This window comes from Hoplias malabaricus, chromosome 2 (assembly GCF_029633855.1).
Source record: "Hoplias malabaricus isolate fHopMal1 chromosome 2, fHopMal1.hap1, whole genome shotgun sequence".
In the NCBI taxonomy this organism is placed as follows: domain Eukaryota; kingdom Metazoa; phylum Chordata; class Actinopteri; order Characiformes; family Erythrinidae; genus Hoplias; species Hoplias malabaricus.
In genome coordinates, this window is record NC_089801.1 from 1,668,376 (window position 1) to 1,683,714 (window position 15,339).

Consider the following 15,339-nt stretch of genomic DNA (forward strand, 5'->3'; position numbering starts at 1 on the left):
TGGCATTGGCACAATATTTATATGAAACGTTTTAATGAGATCATAATTCAGAGCCATTCCCTTCAGTGAAAAAATGGAACTGGATTTGGGACAGTGTCATGTACCACAGCATCTGACAGAAGACATTTTCAAATATTACATTTCTTTCACTGGGGAACGCCACTTAGACCCAGAACTCTCTATAAGGCCATCAAAGGACAATGACACTACATTAATAATATTAATAATAATAGTAATACATTACACTTTTAAGGCGCTTTTAAAGAACTCAGATTCGCTTAGAAGTTTTCAATACAATGACAGGATCATCACAAACATGAACATAGCACGACTTGGCAGAGGGCTGGTTTAAGATTGGGAAACCTTCTAAGCAACTACTGAGGAGGTTTAGATTTAGATTATGATCCATACTAATCAAATGATTCAATCTGACAGAGTAAAGGACTGGTCAGGGTCAATATGGCTTAAATAAAAGAGCAACAGAACAAAACAATATTGTTATTTATAAATATAAGATTTATACTGGTCACAAACAGCCCCAAAAGACCCTTGAAATGGATTTTCTACATTATTTCTAAAGACAGTTTGCTGGCTTCCACACGGCAGGGAGTATAATACCTTTGACTCAACAGCGTGGACACAGTGAAGGGGTGAAATGAGGAAAGACTGCTTGAGATGAAAGATTTCTGCAGAGCAGGCAGAGTGTCAGAACTGATAAACTGAGCACTAAACGCTAATGCAGATCATGTGGAGGACGGTAAGTAAGATTACACAATGTGTCTCTGTATCTGACCCATTTCCAGGGCTACCTGGATACATACATACCTATATACAGTGGAACCTCTAACGAACGCCTATACTAACAAACTTTCCAAGATACGAACCGGGCATTTGAATATTTTTTGCCTCCACCAACGAACCACGACTCTAGAAACGAACCCGATCCTCCTCCGAGCCGGCGTCTGGAAACGGCCACTGACCCCAATAGGCGAGTCTCCCAGCGCCCCCCAGACTTGAGTGAGCTTTTAAGATTAGCACATTGTAGCTTTAGCAATTTAGCATTAGTGTAAATAGCAGACACTGAAATCCGTGCTAAGTTAAGCCGTATCTACGCTTCGTCTCCCCACATTCACCGCCTACTCTTCGTTATTCCACCCACCCCCACCTCCCCCACCTTCCGTCATACAGCCAGTGCCTGTGTTACTCCTCCAGCCAGTCGTCACGTCTTCAAGGTAGCGATGTGTAACCACTTACAACTTTATTATTTCTGTTTCCACTGTATTACTCTTTTATTTTTAGTAACGCTACATGTATTTTTTACTAATTTGAGAGGGTTGTAAACATATATCAGTGCAAAAAGGGTGACTTTTGGGGTGGGCGCTGGAACCCATTAATTGCTTTTCCATTATTTTAAATGGGGAAAACTGACTCGAGAAACGAACTTTTCTTACGAACCGGGTCACGGAACGGATCAAGTTCGTAGGTAGAAATGCCTTGAGAAGTAGTACAGTATTGTTGTAGTGTTTAGTGTAGTGTCCAAACACCGTTGGTCCTTCCCCAGTCTGGTCACTAAGTACCATAAGCTGTTTAAGAACAGTGACTGAGTCAAAGGCTGAACCTTTCACAACAGAGCTATAGTTTCTTTGATGCAAAGCTCTGAATGCCACTCCTTTGTGGTGCAATTCCTCCTTGTGGAGAATTTAATACTAACCTTGAGTGTGTAGTGAGTCAATTACAAACCATGTGCCAAACCGACTGATATTCCTGGACATTGTGGATCGTAGAGAGAATTTTGCTTTGTTATTGCCCAATTATTTTTATTATACTACTCACAATGGCAGAACCTCCAAGTAGTGCACTGTGTAGTGAACAGGGCACTGTTTCAGCATTAGACTCTCAACAGCAAAATCAGGAAAACCCGAAGTTAGTCAAGCACCTGCAAACGGCACTGATTACTTTGCATATCCTTATAAAATAAATCTGCCACGAAAGGTTGAGTAAAACAGGCCAACACCTGACAGTTAAAGGATCGACTTTCACTTGTTCGTCAGATTCAGTAGCTGTTTAATTCCAGGAGTGGGTGCCTGGGGACAGAGAAGAAGGGGCAAGTATGTGTCTGTGTCAGATTTGAAGTTTTTATTTTTTATGGTAAGCAGAGATGCTCTACTTAGACTTTCGATTCATTTCTGTACTGACAGGCACACACTCCAGCACACACACACACATCACACACCTCACACACACCTGTACAATACAAAAACAAACACAATCAAAGGGACACTTTCTGACATTTCAGATTCTGAGAAAACTCAAACAGTCTCAAATAAAAATACAGAATTCCAATGTAGTCTGCTACTCACAAGAACCATGTCGTTTAGTCAGTGGCGACTATTATGATATAATCCAGCACACCGTTCAAGCAAAAGAAACTAACACAATTTGTACTCGGGATGGAGACATAGGGTTTTAATCAGGAGCTGGTTCCTCTATGCCCTGTGAAGGACTGGCGTCCCCTCCAGGGTGTATTCCCGCCTTGCGCCCGATGATTCCAGGTAGGCTCTGGACCCCCCGCGACCCTAAAATTGGATAAGGGTTACAGATAATGGATGGATGGATGGTTCCTCTATGTTGTTGTAAGTCTTTGCTCTTCTTAGAAGACCTTATCCTAGGAACGACATTAAAATCATCGCTAATGTACTAGGTTCAAACACTCCACAGGCCTTCGCCCGGGAGATTCAAAAACTTCTAAACCATGTTCGGCCATGACTATTGTGCCCAGAACATCTCATTTAATCCTAATTGTCTTCTATAGATATACTACACACGGTGTGAACAGGAAGACGGCATCCATGGCCATTATAATAGAAACACAAACCAAACCCAAAATCACCCGCAATGACCATTAGATGAAAGTGGTGCTACTTTAACTTAAGTTCTGCAGTACGCTGGTGTCAGTTAGCACAGGCTGCAGCTATCTTCCTTCTGCTGTAATTCAATGCTAGACGCAGTCATAAACTATTCATTAACCCAGAGAGGTGTGTGTGTGGCTATTCACTAATTGTTTGCATTGCAGTCCAAATCTACAGTACATTCACTATGTCTTTCTAACAAACAGAACCTTGTATTTGAATATTCAGACAGTAAGTAACTCCTGCAGCATTAAATGAGGAATGGAGAGTGAAAAGCCTTTCATTGCTACAGTATTTAATATTAAGGAATGTGTTAAAGATGCACTGTGTATACTGACCTCTCTGGTGGAAATATGTAATTGCATGAAACCTGTACAAGAACATTTTGGGTTGTTTCTAAACGTGTGTTTCTAAATGCTAAAATGCTAATTGACACAAGAAACTTAATTTTGAAACAAATTAAAAACCTGAACCAGTTTGTCCAGCCACCCATGCCCCAAAACTACAACCCACAAAGAAGACAATGGGGGGGGGGGGGTTGGGCTAGCTGAGAGGCCTATACAACCTTAAAGTCACACAACCTTACTGGCAGCCCCCAAAAATCATTACTGACCACAACACTTTTCTCCAGTCTGGGTTCTAACAGTGAAGTGATATTTCTGCCTTATTGATCCACCCCTCGAGAGAGAGTTGTAAAAGCCAGGTGTCCTAAACTTTGCCAAGCAGGATATAAGAGTTTAAAAATGATTCTTAAAGGCACAGAGCAACAGGACAGCAGAGAAAGAGCCTCTCCCTCATCCCGGAGGATCATTTACCACAGACAAAACCCAGTCACCTGTTCCCACGGTTTCCACAGCAACAGCCAAAGGTCAGAGACTTTGTTTGTGGAGCTTGGTTGCTTTAGGCTAAATGCAGGTGCTCAGACTAAATCACCTGAAAACCCCCAGAGAAATTCAATACAGCACAGCCTCAGCGAGCCCAGGGTAAGGGGCAGTGATATGGACATAATAAGACATTCCCGATACACGATACATATTTATATAAAATCAGATAATAACAGCATCATTACAGAATTTATTACAATGATAAACGTCAACATGTCTAAGAAGGTATCCTTAACCCTCTGGGGTCGAAGAACGTGCCGGCACGTCAAATACGACCATTCGCGACGTTTCTATTAATATCTCAGCGATAGCACAGCGCAGAAATACAGTTCAAACACTCTGTGAATGTGCAGAAACTGCTCTTTCGAACGCATGTTATCACGACACTGTACATCCCGAGTTACCAGCCTATGAATAAGTTTGAGACACGCCTCCTCTGCCTCTCGCCGTGTCTCACTGGTGGATTCGCTTGTTTTTAAGACTCGGATAAAACTATTTCAATCACAAAAACAACTCCTCTACGAGTAAAGGGATGTTTTCACAAGAAATATAAAGATTTTCTAAAATCCGATTTAGGTTTTTCAGAGTTAGAGGTTCATAAATGGCTTTGTTCTGAACATTTTGATATAAAACAAACCAGATTCCAAAAAAAGTTGGGACACTTAAAAAAAAAATGTGAATAAAAACTGAATGCAATGATGTGGAGATGGCAAATGTCAATATTTTATTCGTAATAGAACATAGATGACAGATCAAAAGTTTAATCTGAGTAAATGTAACATTTTAAAGGAAAAATATATTGATTCAAAATTTCACAGTGTCAACAAATCCCAAAAAAGTTGGGACAAGTAGCAATAAGTGGCTGGAAAAAGGAAATTGAGCATATAACGAACAGCTGGAAGACCAATTAACACTAATTAGGTCAATTGACAACATGATTGGGTGTAAAAAGAGCTTCTCAGAGTGTCAGTGTCTCTCTGAAGCCAAGATGGTAAGAGGATCACCAATTCCACCATTGTTGGGCAGAAAGATAGTGCAGCGATACCAGGATGGTGTTACCCAGCGTAAAATAGCAAAGACTTTTAAGTTATCACCATCAACCGTGCATAACATCATCAAAAGATTCAGAGAATCTGGAACAATTGCTGTGCTGTAGGTAAAAGCATGCCGCAACAAAAAAACATGATGACAAAAAACATAATGAGTGAAGACTGGAAGTACTTTTAAAAAAAGTCGAGAACAATGACACTATACGAGAATAAAACTGAAGGCTAAATCAGGGATGGGGAGGTTAGTGTAGCTCTCTTATGCAGCAGATAGAGGTCACATGTCCCAAATATTGACTAACGCACTTTTAAATGTTCCTCCAGAGGTTGTTTTATTTTCCCTCCCCAATAAACATCACACCAGACATACTTTTCAGTTGGTACTCAATCAAACCGAGCTAGAAAGAGTTGTAATTTGGTTCTCGAACAAATGCAGTTCTAGGAAGCATTCTGATTTGGTTCTTGAACAAACCCACTCTATGAAGCACACTTATTAGTTATTCAGCAAATGTCTCCGACACGGCTAAAATAAGGGATACGTTTGGAAACTGAGTGACTAAAAGAGAAAGAACAAGAGAAACTAAATGAGAGAGCAGGGAGTGAGACGGTACAAGAGAAAAAGAGTGTGAGAGAGAAAGGAGAAAGTGAAAGTGAGAAGGATGGAGCTAGACAAAGAGAGAGAGAGAGAAAAGAATGTGTGTGCAAATGTAAAAGAAAAGAACATAAATGGTCTGAATGTTTGAGTATATCAGTCTACATTTCAAAAACAATGACCAAACTACATAATAATAACCAGGTAATAAATATTGACGTTGTGTGAGTAAGCATCCTGAGATGATGACGTCATGTTTCATTTTAAGAAGCAAAGCTATTTGCAACTGCAACATGCAAGCAATTTCCAACAGTTAGGGTACTGCCATATGTAACCACTTCCTTCACTCAGTGTGTGTGTGTGTGTGTGTGTGTGTGTTCAATTGTAACCTCATACTGAAGAAAACCTCTGCTGTTAATAAACTGAAAATCTCTGTACTGTTGTGAACTACATTAGGGTGCTATTCCACAAAGCAGCATTAATAGGTTATGATATCGTAAAGGCTAAGCACCACTTAATGGAGCTCCATGAATATTCCACATTATTGTAGTTACTGACAGATATAAGTATGAATTAAAATGAAAATAGCAGCTTAATTTGCTTTAAAACGGACAATTTTATTAAATTGACGGAAAAACTCGCTACGGAAATTCTCGAACGCGACCGTGACGTCACTGGTGGACAACAGCTGAACAACGCCGCGGTAAAACACCGTTATGACCGACTGTTATGACAGTATCTAGCTAAATAACCAACATTATTCATGACAATAGCCTAGCAATAAGCTAAACTCAAATGTAGAGGTACCGTTATTCTTGTAAATGTGATCGAAGTCGAACTCGAATTCATCCGACACTATAAACCTCCGTAATGCAGCTACGTATCCGAGTATAATCTGAGACACCGAGTTTAGCGAGTCAAGCTAACGTTAACTAACACCAACTAAAACAGGCGAAGTGAGTGTCCTTACCCTGTTTACCTCCATGTTACAGAGGCTCTTGAACACCTTTCGTTGGTGTCCTTACATGCCCATATTGTTGGAAAAGCGCCAGTGAAATGAGCTACAGATAACGGAGTGAGCGGATGGTCCTTTCCAAAGTGCCCGTTTAAAGTGGACAAGTTTAGTCCATTTTCTGGATATTTTGGGATCTTTGGGCCATTTGTTCACAGATGTCCCACTGTACATTGAATGATTGCAGCCAAAAACAACACACCTTTTCCTCATTTTGCATTAAATTAAGTGCAGCTTCTAGAGTGTTGTCCACCATCTACGTCACAGGCAAGACGCCTATTAGAGTTTCCCAACACCGCTGGGGGGGGGGGGGGGACCAACGGTCTTTTAAACCTTATTCCTTCAATTAGTAAGAAATAACATGTTTTCTGACTCTCAATAAACACAAGTTAGGAACTCAACCACTGTATTTATTTGTTTGACACTTTCATAGAGCTGCTGCTTAGCCTTTAAGGACTGTGCAATTACGAATGTCTGTCAGCCCTTTTTCCTTTTGGGTACATTGGATTTCAGTCTAATGTGATCTGGTTAAACTGAAAAATCCTGCTTTGTGGAATACCCCACAATGATGCAAAATATACAATGATACAATGATTCCTAATAATTAGTGCGTTGGGCCCAATTGTTGGACACTACACACTAATTAGTAATGGATGCACACACTATTCTGATGATGCACTTAGTACTACTTTCTAATGAGTTGAGATTGTTCAGACACATATTACAATTACAGCTGATCATCCCATGACCCTGAGCGCTCAGATAAATCATTACCAAGCTCATAAAAGTGTCACTGAATTGACGACTGTATTTTCACAGCAAGCAAATCAGACTCTCAATTTAGTCTATTTTATAATACATAAAGAAATAAGGCATAAAAACAAAGATGATGTTAAATGGAGCACAACAAACTCGACAGACATAAAGAAATAAGTATATAGCTTGAATATGGCGAACAAAGCAAAGAATTATTCAAAGACAGCTTTTCTGCTCCTGGCTTATAATTCCTGGGTGCCTTGGGCTTGAAAGTAAACAGAGGGTCATTCTCAGCTGTGGTTTAAATCGCTCGTTCTGAACAGGACTCTTTAGACAGGGGAAGGGGGAGCAGAGTGCCATGTCCCAGACGACTGTTTTCTTCTGTTGTTTTTGACTTTCACATACTACAAAAAAACTGAACTATTTTAACACATTTTTGAAAATAATTTTACTCTCCTTTTCTTCCCCATTTCCTCCCTCTGCCCGGCCTCCTTCACTCTGTTTCTCCTTCTCTCTTTCTCCATTGTCTTTCCACAGTGATGAAGCAGTTTATCAGGTTTAGCCCTGCCTCCATGGCAGTGGAGCATTTTACACACACACACACACACACCTCACTTCCGTATTCTCTCATTCACACACAAGACAGACATCTCAATGTCGCTTAAAGACAACACAACCTCAGGAAAAGAAACCAAATCAATCCTTACTGACCTCTACCACAGTCATACACACACCCACACACACACACACACTATACACACACCCACAACCAAACACAAACAATGTAAGAGTTTAAAGTGTAATCCTGCATATTTTTCTATGACAAAAACAAAAATAAATGTAGTTAAACTATCAGCAAAAGAGTCCAGACTTTATAAAGTGCTTTTTACTAAATGTATTTTACCAAATTATTTCAAATAAACATGGATCTGTATTAACATTACACTTAAAATTACATGCAGTGCACAACCATGCGTTCTGACACATTGAAAATGTAGTTGGTATCTGTGTGTTGGGGGGGGGGGTGTCTGTAAGCACTGATGGAGGTGAACCACATTAAAACATTTCCTGCTATACAGTGAGTGGCTTCCTTGTAAGAGAATGGTGTTTTAGGCGCGAAGAGGAGAGCCATCTGTGACCTTTAAACTTTAAACTGGGTTGTCAAATCCAGCTAAGAACATTTGAAAAGGTATCTGAAATGTTCCTACTCTGCTGCTCTTCCTCATGTTGATATCCAAGGTGATTTATAAGACACTGAAATGTGGGTGCAATGGTATCCCGGGTGGTTGCTAAAGTGTTGCTAGGTTGTTGGTATGGCGCACACAGTGGTTGCAAAGGTGTTGGTAAACTGTTGCTAAGTTATCCCAGGTTGTTGTTAAATTGTTGCTAGGCCGTTGCTAATGCATCTGTGTAAGGTAGGTGTTACGGCTAGGTTGTTGCTGTGGTGTATGGTGTAAATTTGAATGACAATTAAATCTGTCTAATGCGGTTATACCAATGTCTACAGCCGCTTAAACTCTAAAACAAGAGTTCAACAATAAACTGGAATTAACAATTAACACTAGTTAATTACACAAATATATACACTACTATAAATAGTGAAATACAGTTCACACCAACTCATACCCTAGTGAAAACCGCAAATGACAACTTGCACAATTCATAACTCATCAATGACGACTTATTTACACACGAGCCAAAACTGTACAATATGAACCAAACCTAACCCAACACTCTGTAATCTGCAGGAAGTCCTCATGTCGAGGCAGGTTTGTGATTCTGTTACATTACTGTACGGAGCCTGTCAAACAAACGTGGTTTACGATAAAACACAGCGGTTTCCTGAATTCAAGACTGCGTCTCACAGATTAAAGAGATCAAGAGACAACACAGAACACAAGGCTGAATGAGACCTAACACAAGCTGCCGTGAAACGATGAACCTGTAACCCTTAAACACAGTGTGCTTCCTTTTACAAAACATTTCCTCGTTCAGTTGCAACAGCAAGTGATGCATTACCTAAGAGTAGGCCATAACAACTAGCACCTGATATCCACTCCGTGGCCACTTTATTGGAAACCCCTCTGGTGAGGACACCTCACTAATGTAAAGTTAGAGTCAGCTGTTGCTCCATCCGTGGACGTACACCACTGCACCTTTCTGACCACAGAACAGCTATTGTCTGCATCATTTTGGGCGGCTGACCACCCTCGATGCAGTACCTTGACACAGTGAAACTGAAAATCCCAGCGACAGCAGAGTGTCTGTGGCACAGCGATGAATGTCGATGAACAGACGAGCTATGGTCCATAACTGGACACTATACGTGGGATCTGTGGACAGTGAGTCAAAGTACAAGCTAGAGGTTGTCACCAGAGTTGTCCAATAAATGGACAGTTTGCCACAACATGGCCAAGAAAGTGGGAGGACTTGCAATAAAGTAGCCAGGGAGTGGGAGGAGCATTCAACATTGGCCAGGGACAGTAATCCATGAGGCTAACTTTTCTCAGGCTTTGCAATACGTGTACGTACGTACGTCTATGTGTGTGTGTGTTTGTGTACTCACTCGTGTACTCGTCTAACCCGTCTAATCAGATTAACCTACCAGGTTAAACACAGTCTCCACGATGTCCCGGCTTGAGACCTCTCCCGTCTGTACCAGGCCCAGGAGCACGGCGAATTTCATCCGAATTCCCCGTATGGGGACTGTAGGGGCTTCGCTGGCCATGACTCGGTTGGGCTCAGGTGTGTCTCTCGCGCTCAGGTGAGGGAAGGCACCTGATCTGCAGGTGCCCGCGAGCCCAGCCTCTCAGTTCCCAAAGGCTTTGGCTCTGGTAACGCAGATGATAACCATCCACAGCAGGGAAAACAGGGTTCCGCCCGCGCGCTCTCGTGTGTTTCACTTTGACTCACTTTCCCTCTCCTTGACGTTACCTGTCGAGTGTCATTCAGAGTGCGCGTTCACGACAAACGAGCGAGAGAGCAAGCTGTCAACGAACGTTGGCTGGGGTGCGCGCGCACGCTCGCTCGCTCGCTCGTAACTTTAGCCGAATGCTAACAGTTTTCTAACTTTTGGGGGCGGAATTCGCGCACACGCAAACCGCCTTCTCTCGCCCTGTCTGCGTCTAAAACACCTCGCGCTACCCACCACAGCGAAGGAGAAACTTGCTAACTTACAAATCCCCTCAGACACACAGAAAATGAAGGCTTCGGAGAGGAAAACGACAGGGAAAAACGCTCCGAATCGCTCAGTCACACCCGCCGCGACTCGCGCGACCTTCACGTATCGATAAGATTCGTCGTGCGAGCGGTTTAATCCGACAGTTTCCAGATAATGTGATCGATCCGCCGCTCTCTGCTTCTCGCCTCCGCCATGTCAGTGGAGCCACTGAGAGCGAGACGCGCATGCGCATGAGCGCGCAGGCGGGAGGCGCGTGCCAACTCAGGTGTGGCGCAGGTACGAGTCGCTAGTGACGTGGGAGAGACAAAGCCCCGCCTCTCTCGCGACACGATTGGCACGTTAGTTCATATTTATAAGCGTTCCGCCGCTCTCGACCGTTAAAGTCCTGCCTCCCCCTCGCTGGATTGGCTAACAGAATAGACGCGTTGACTACCAGCCAATCATAGCGCAGAAGAGGCGGGTCACTGTGAGCCCAATAATATTATTTTAAAAAATTATAATTAAATTCGTAAATATTTATTATACTAAGTATTAGAATCTTCTTGATTCTTTTAAAATAAGGTTTTTCAATTAAATTAATAAATTATTATTTATTGTTATCATTCATATTATTAATATTATTAATATTTTTTGTTGGTGTAATTATCATTGCTGTCATTGCAGTGGCAAAGGTGAATATTTAGTGTGTTTAGTGTGTAGTGTGTGAATAAAAGTGTTTTACAAAATTAAAATATTTAAAAAATAAGTGCAATGGGAAACATTATAAAGTGGTGGCTGTATGTAAAGTGTGGAGGAGGGGGGGATTAACTGCAATGGGACAAACTATGAAGTGCAAAGGATGGAAAAAAAAGTCCAGAGGGAAAAAAATACAGTGGGTTTATTAACTAATTGCATATTTATTAACTATATGTATACTAATTTTGTCTTTGGAAATAGAAGGAAGGAGACAGACACCAAAGAAGAACTTTAGTGTCTATTTCCTTCTTTCTATTTCCTAAAGACAGAATTGGTAAGATGTTTACGAGTTATAATTTTGCTCTGTTGTACTGGGAGTTTGCGCTCTCCTTCCCCAGAGCCATGTGTGTATGTGTGTGTTTATGTGTACACCAAGTTTCAGTCACTTTGTGAGGACCATAATCTGTTTACATACTTACACTGTTTTTATTTTGGCCACATTCTGGTCCCAAAGACATAAATCAAACATGTTTCAGGGTTTGTTTTAATGTCAGAGATAGGCTTGGGCTAATAGCAGATATGGTTAAGATAACAGTAAGGCTCCACAAAATGTGCCCACAACAAATATCAACAGGTTTGTGTGTGTGTGTGTGTGTGTGTGTGTGTGTGTGAGCTTCTCCTTCGACAACAGACCCTTGGTGCCATTGCCTTGGCGTTAGCTTACTTCACAACCGGAGCAAAAACTAAGTGAAGCTTATTGTAATGAATTGAACACACAACAATCACTATATACCCATCTTAATTAAGACCGTTTTAACAAGAAAAAACATAATTTATACACTTTATCACATTTTATTTTGTGCTTTCTGCATTTACCCATTAATGAGCTCCTCCACTAATTACCAAACACTTTATTTGAACATGAGTGAACTGAGTTGAAAATAAAATGTTGATTGTGAGTTTTTTAAATCCATTCCCACTGAAGAGAATCATGCAGGGCGTTAGTTCAGGGGTTCACTGCTGGTGCTGAAGGAGAAATGAAATGCTGGATTTTATGTTGTAGCTTATGGAGTCCTGATGGTTAAGGAAACTCCTGAAATAGATGAACAATTTGAGCCACACCACAGTGACCTTGCTGGACATTCAAATTCTGTAACTCACACAGCTTGAATGGCCTGTTTGGTCACTGCTGGCTTGTGTGGGTGTCTTTACACTATCAGCACACAATTTGTGTAGATAGCTGTTACTGTTTTTATGCGTGTACAAACTTAAGTCCGTGTTTATACATAACAGTGTGTCATAGAGCTTGTTTACACCTGGCACTAACACGCGTTGGATGTCCAGACCTGTGAAAACTGAACAGAATCCATTTACACTTTTTATTATCATCTGTGCCTGGTTTGAGATTTTAGTGAGAGTTAAAAACCCTTTATAAAACACATATAAACATAAATGTAATCTTTACTTTACAGCCAACTGTGAATATTTTTTTTTCACTGGCTACACTCTTAATAATAAAGTTGCTACCAAAGGTTCTTTGAGCGATGCCATAGAAGAACCACCTTTAAAAGGTTCTTCACACTCACACGTCTCTTGAGCAAACAAACAAAAGTGGTTCTTCTATGGAATCGTTCAAAGAAACCTTTGTAACACCTTTATTTTTAAGAGCATAGATCCAGCCTGTTATATGCTGCTCCACATTTAGTGCTTTTATTTTTAAACAAAGTGAGCCAAAAAGAGTGGGTCATGCTTCAGTTTCTGTTTTGATAGATACTGCAGGCTCTGAGGAGCACGTACCCAGGTACACTGTCAGAGAAATGCGCCTTGATCCCTGTTGCTGTCACTCTAATGGTACATTCATTCATTCATTCATTATCTGTAAGCGCTTATCCAGTTCAGAGTCATAGTGGGTCCAGAGCCTACCTGGAATCATTGGGCGCAAGGCGGGAATACACCCTGGAGGGGGCGCCAGTCCTTCACAGGGCAACACAGACACACACATTCACTCACACACTCACACCTACGGACACTTTTGAGTCGCCAATCCACCTACCAATGTGTGTTTTTGGACTGTGGGAGGAAACCGGAGCACCCGGAGGAAACCCACACAGACACAGGGAGAACACACCACACTCTTCACAGACAGTCACCCGGAGGAAACCCGCGCAGACACGGGGAGTGCACACCACACTCCTCACAGACAGTCACCCGGAGGAAACCCACGCAGACACAGAGAGAACACACCACACTCCTCACAGTCACCCGGAGGAAACCCACGCAGACACAGAGAGAACACACCACACTCCTCACAGACAGTCACCCGGAGGAAACCCACGCAGACACAGAGAGAACACACCACACTCCTCACAGACAGTCACCCAGAGGAAACCCATGCAGACACAGAAAGAACACACCACACTCCTCACAGTCACCCGGAGGAAACCCACGCAGACACAGGGAGAACACACCACACTCCTCACAGACAGTCACCCGGAGGAAACCCATGCAGACACAGAAAGAACACACCACACTCCTCACAGTCACCCGGAGGAAACCCACGCAGACACAGGGAGAACACACCACACTCCTCACAGGCAGTCACCCAGGGGAAACCCACGCAGACACAGGGAGAACACACCACACTCCTCACAGACAGTCACCCGGAGGAAACCCACGCAGACACAGAGAGAACACACCACACTCCTCACAGACAGTCACCCGGAGGAAACCCACGCAGACACAGGGAGAACACACCACACTCCTCACAGACAGTCACCCGGAGGAAACCCACGCAGACACAGGGAGAACACACCACACTCCTCACAGACAGTCACCCGGAGGAAACCCACGCAGACACAGAGAGAACACACCACACTCCTCACAGACAGTCACCCGGAGGAAACCCACGCAGACACAGGGAGAACACACCACACTCCTCACAGACAGTCACCCGGAGGAAACCCACGCAGACACAGGGAGAACACACCACACTCCTCACAGACAGTCACCCGGAGGAAACCCACGCAGACACAGAGAGAACACACCACACTCCTCACAGACAGTCACCCGGAGGAAACCCACGCAGACACAGGGAGAACACACCACACTCCTCACAGACAGTCACCCGGAGGAAACCCACGCAGACACAGGGAGAACACACCACACTCCTCACAGACAGTCACCCGGAGGAAACCCACGCAGACACAGAGAGAACACACCACACTCCTCACAGACAGTCACCCGGAGGAAACCCACGCAGACACAGGGAGAACACACCACACTCCTCACAGACAGTCACCCGGAGGAAACCCACGCAGACACAGGGAGAACACACCACACTCCTCACAGACAGTCACCCGGAGGAAACCCACACAGACACAGAGAGAACACACCACACTCCTCACAGTCACCCGGAGGAAACCCACGCAGACACAGAGAGAACACACCACACTCCTCACAGGCAGTCACCCGGAGGAAACCCACGCAGACACAGGGAGAACACACCACACTCCTCACAGACAGTCACCCGGAGGAAACCCACGCAGACACAGAGAGAACACACCACACTCCTCACAGGCAGTCACCCGGAGGAAACCCACGCAGACACTGGGAGCACACCACACTCCTCACAGACAGTCACCCGGAGCAGGAATCGAACCCACTCTAATGGTACACTCAAGAGTAAATAATCAGTACCTTTAGCAACATAATTGTACCCTATTCTATTACAATTAGATTTTAAAATGGTGCTGATTTCATACAAACCATTTCATCTCCAGGTCATAGGTTAAAGATTATGTTAGTCCTATAATGACATAATTGAAATAATCCCCTCCTCTTTTGGAGACGAGAATGTAGTGTACCTTCAGGGAACTAAACTGGACTTTAAAACTTTTAGTACCTCTACCGTACCTTTTTCTCTGAGAGTGTTGCGGACACATTTGGGCCAAATCTGTCCCCCCACAAATGTCATGAGCCGGGCTTGACCTGAGGAGGCAACCAGACTCACCCTGAATGAACGCGATTAATCAAAGGCAAACGTGGGCCATGAGAGAACTGCAGAGGTACCACATTTGGGCCAAACATTCATTGCTATGTTAGTAAGCAGCTCAAGCAACCTCAAACCTTAAACAATTTTGACTTATTGTTGGAGGACTGTACTTGTAAATGGGGAATGTAGATATGATATATGATATATAGAAGCGGCACGGTGGCGCAGCAGGTAGTGTAGCAGTCACACAGTTCCAGGGGTCTGGAGGTTGTGGGTTCGATTCCCGCTCCGGG

The 15,339-nt window shown here is 43.1% G+C and overlaps 1 protein-coding gene across 1 annotated transcript in view; it reads right to left on the bottom strand.

Annotated features, from left to right (window-relative positions):
* Positions 1 to 10,590, bottom strand: part of lrba (LPS-responsive vesicle trafficking, beach and anchor containing) — a 214,216-nt gene extending 203,626 nt beyond the window's left edge. The window contains 1 exon segment of the mRNA XM_066662321.1: positions 9,805 to 10,590. Within this exon segment, the coding sequence (XP_066518418.1) occupies positions 9,805 to 9,927 (123 nt within the window). The 5' untranslated portion in view covers positions 9,928 to 10,590.
* Between the last annotated feature and the right edge of the window lie 4,749 nt (positions 10,591 to 15,339).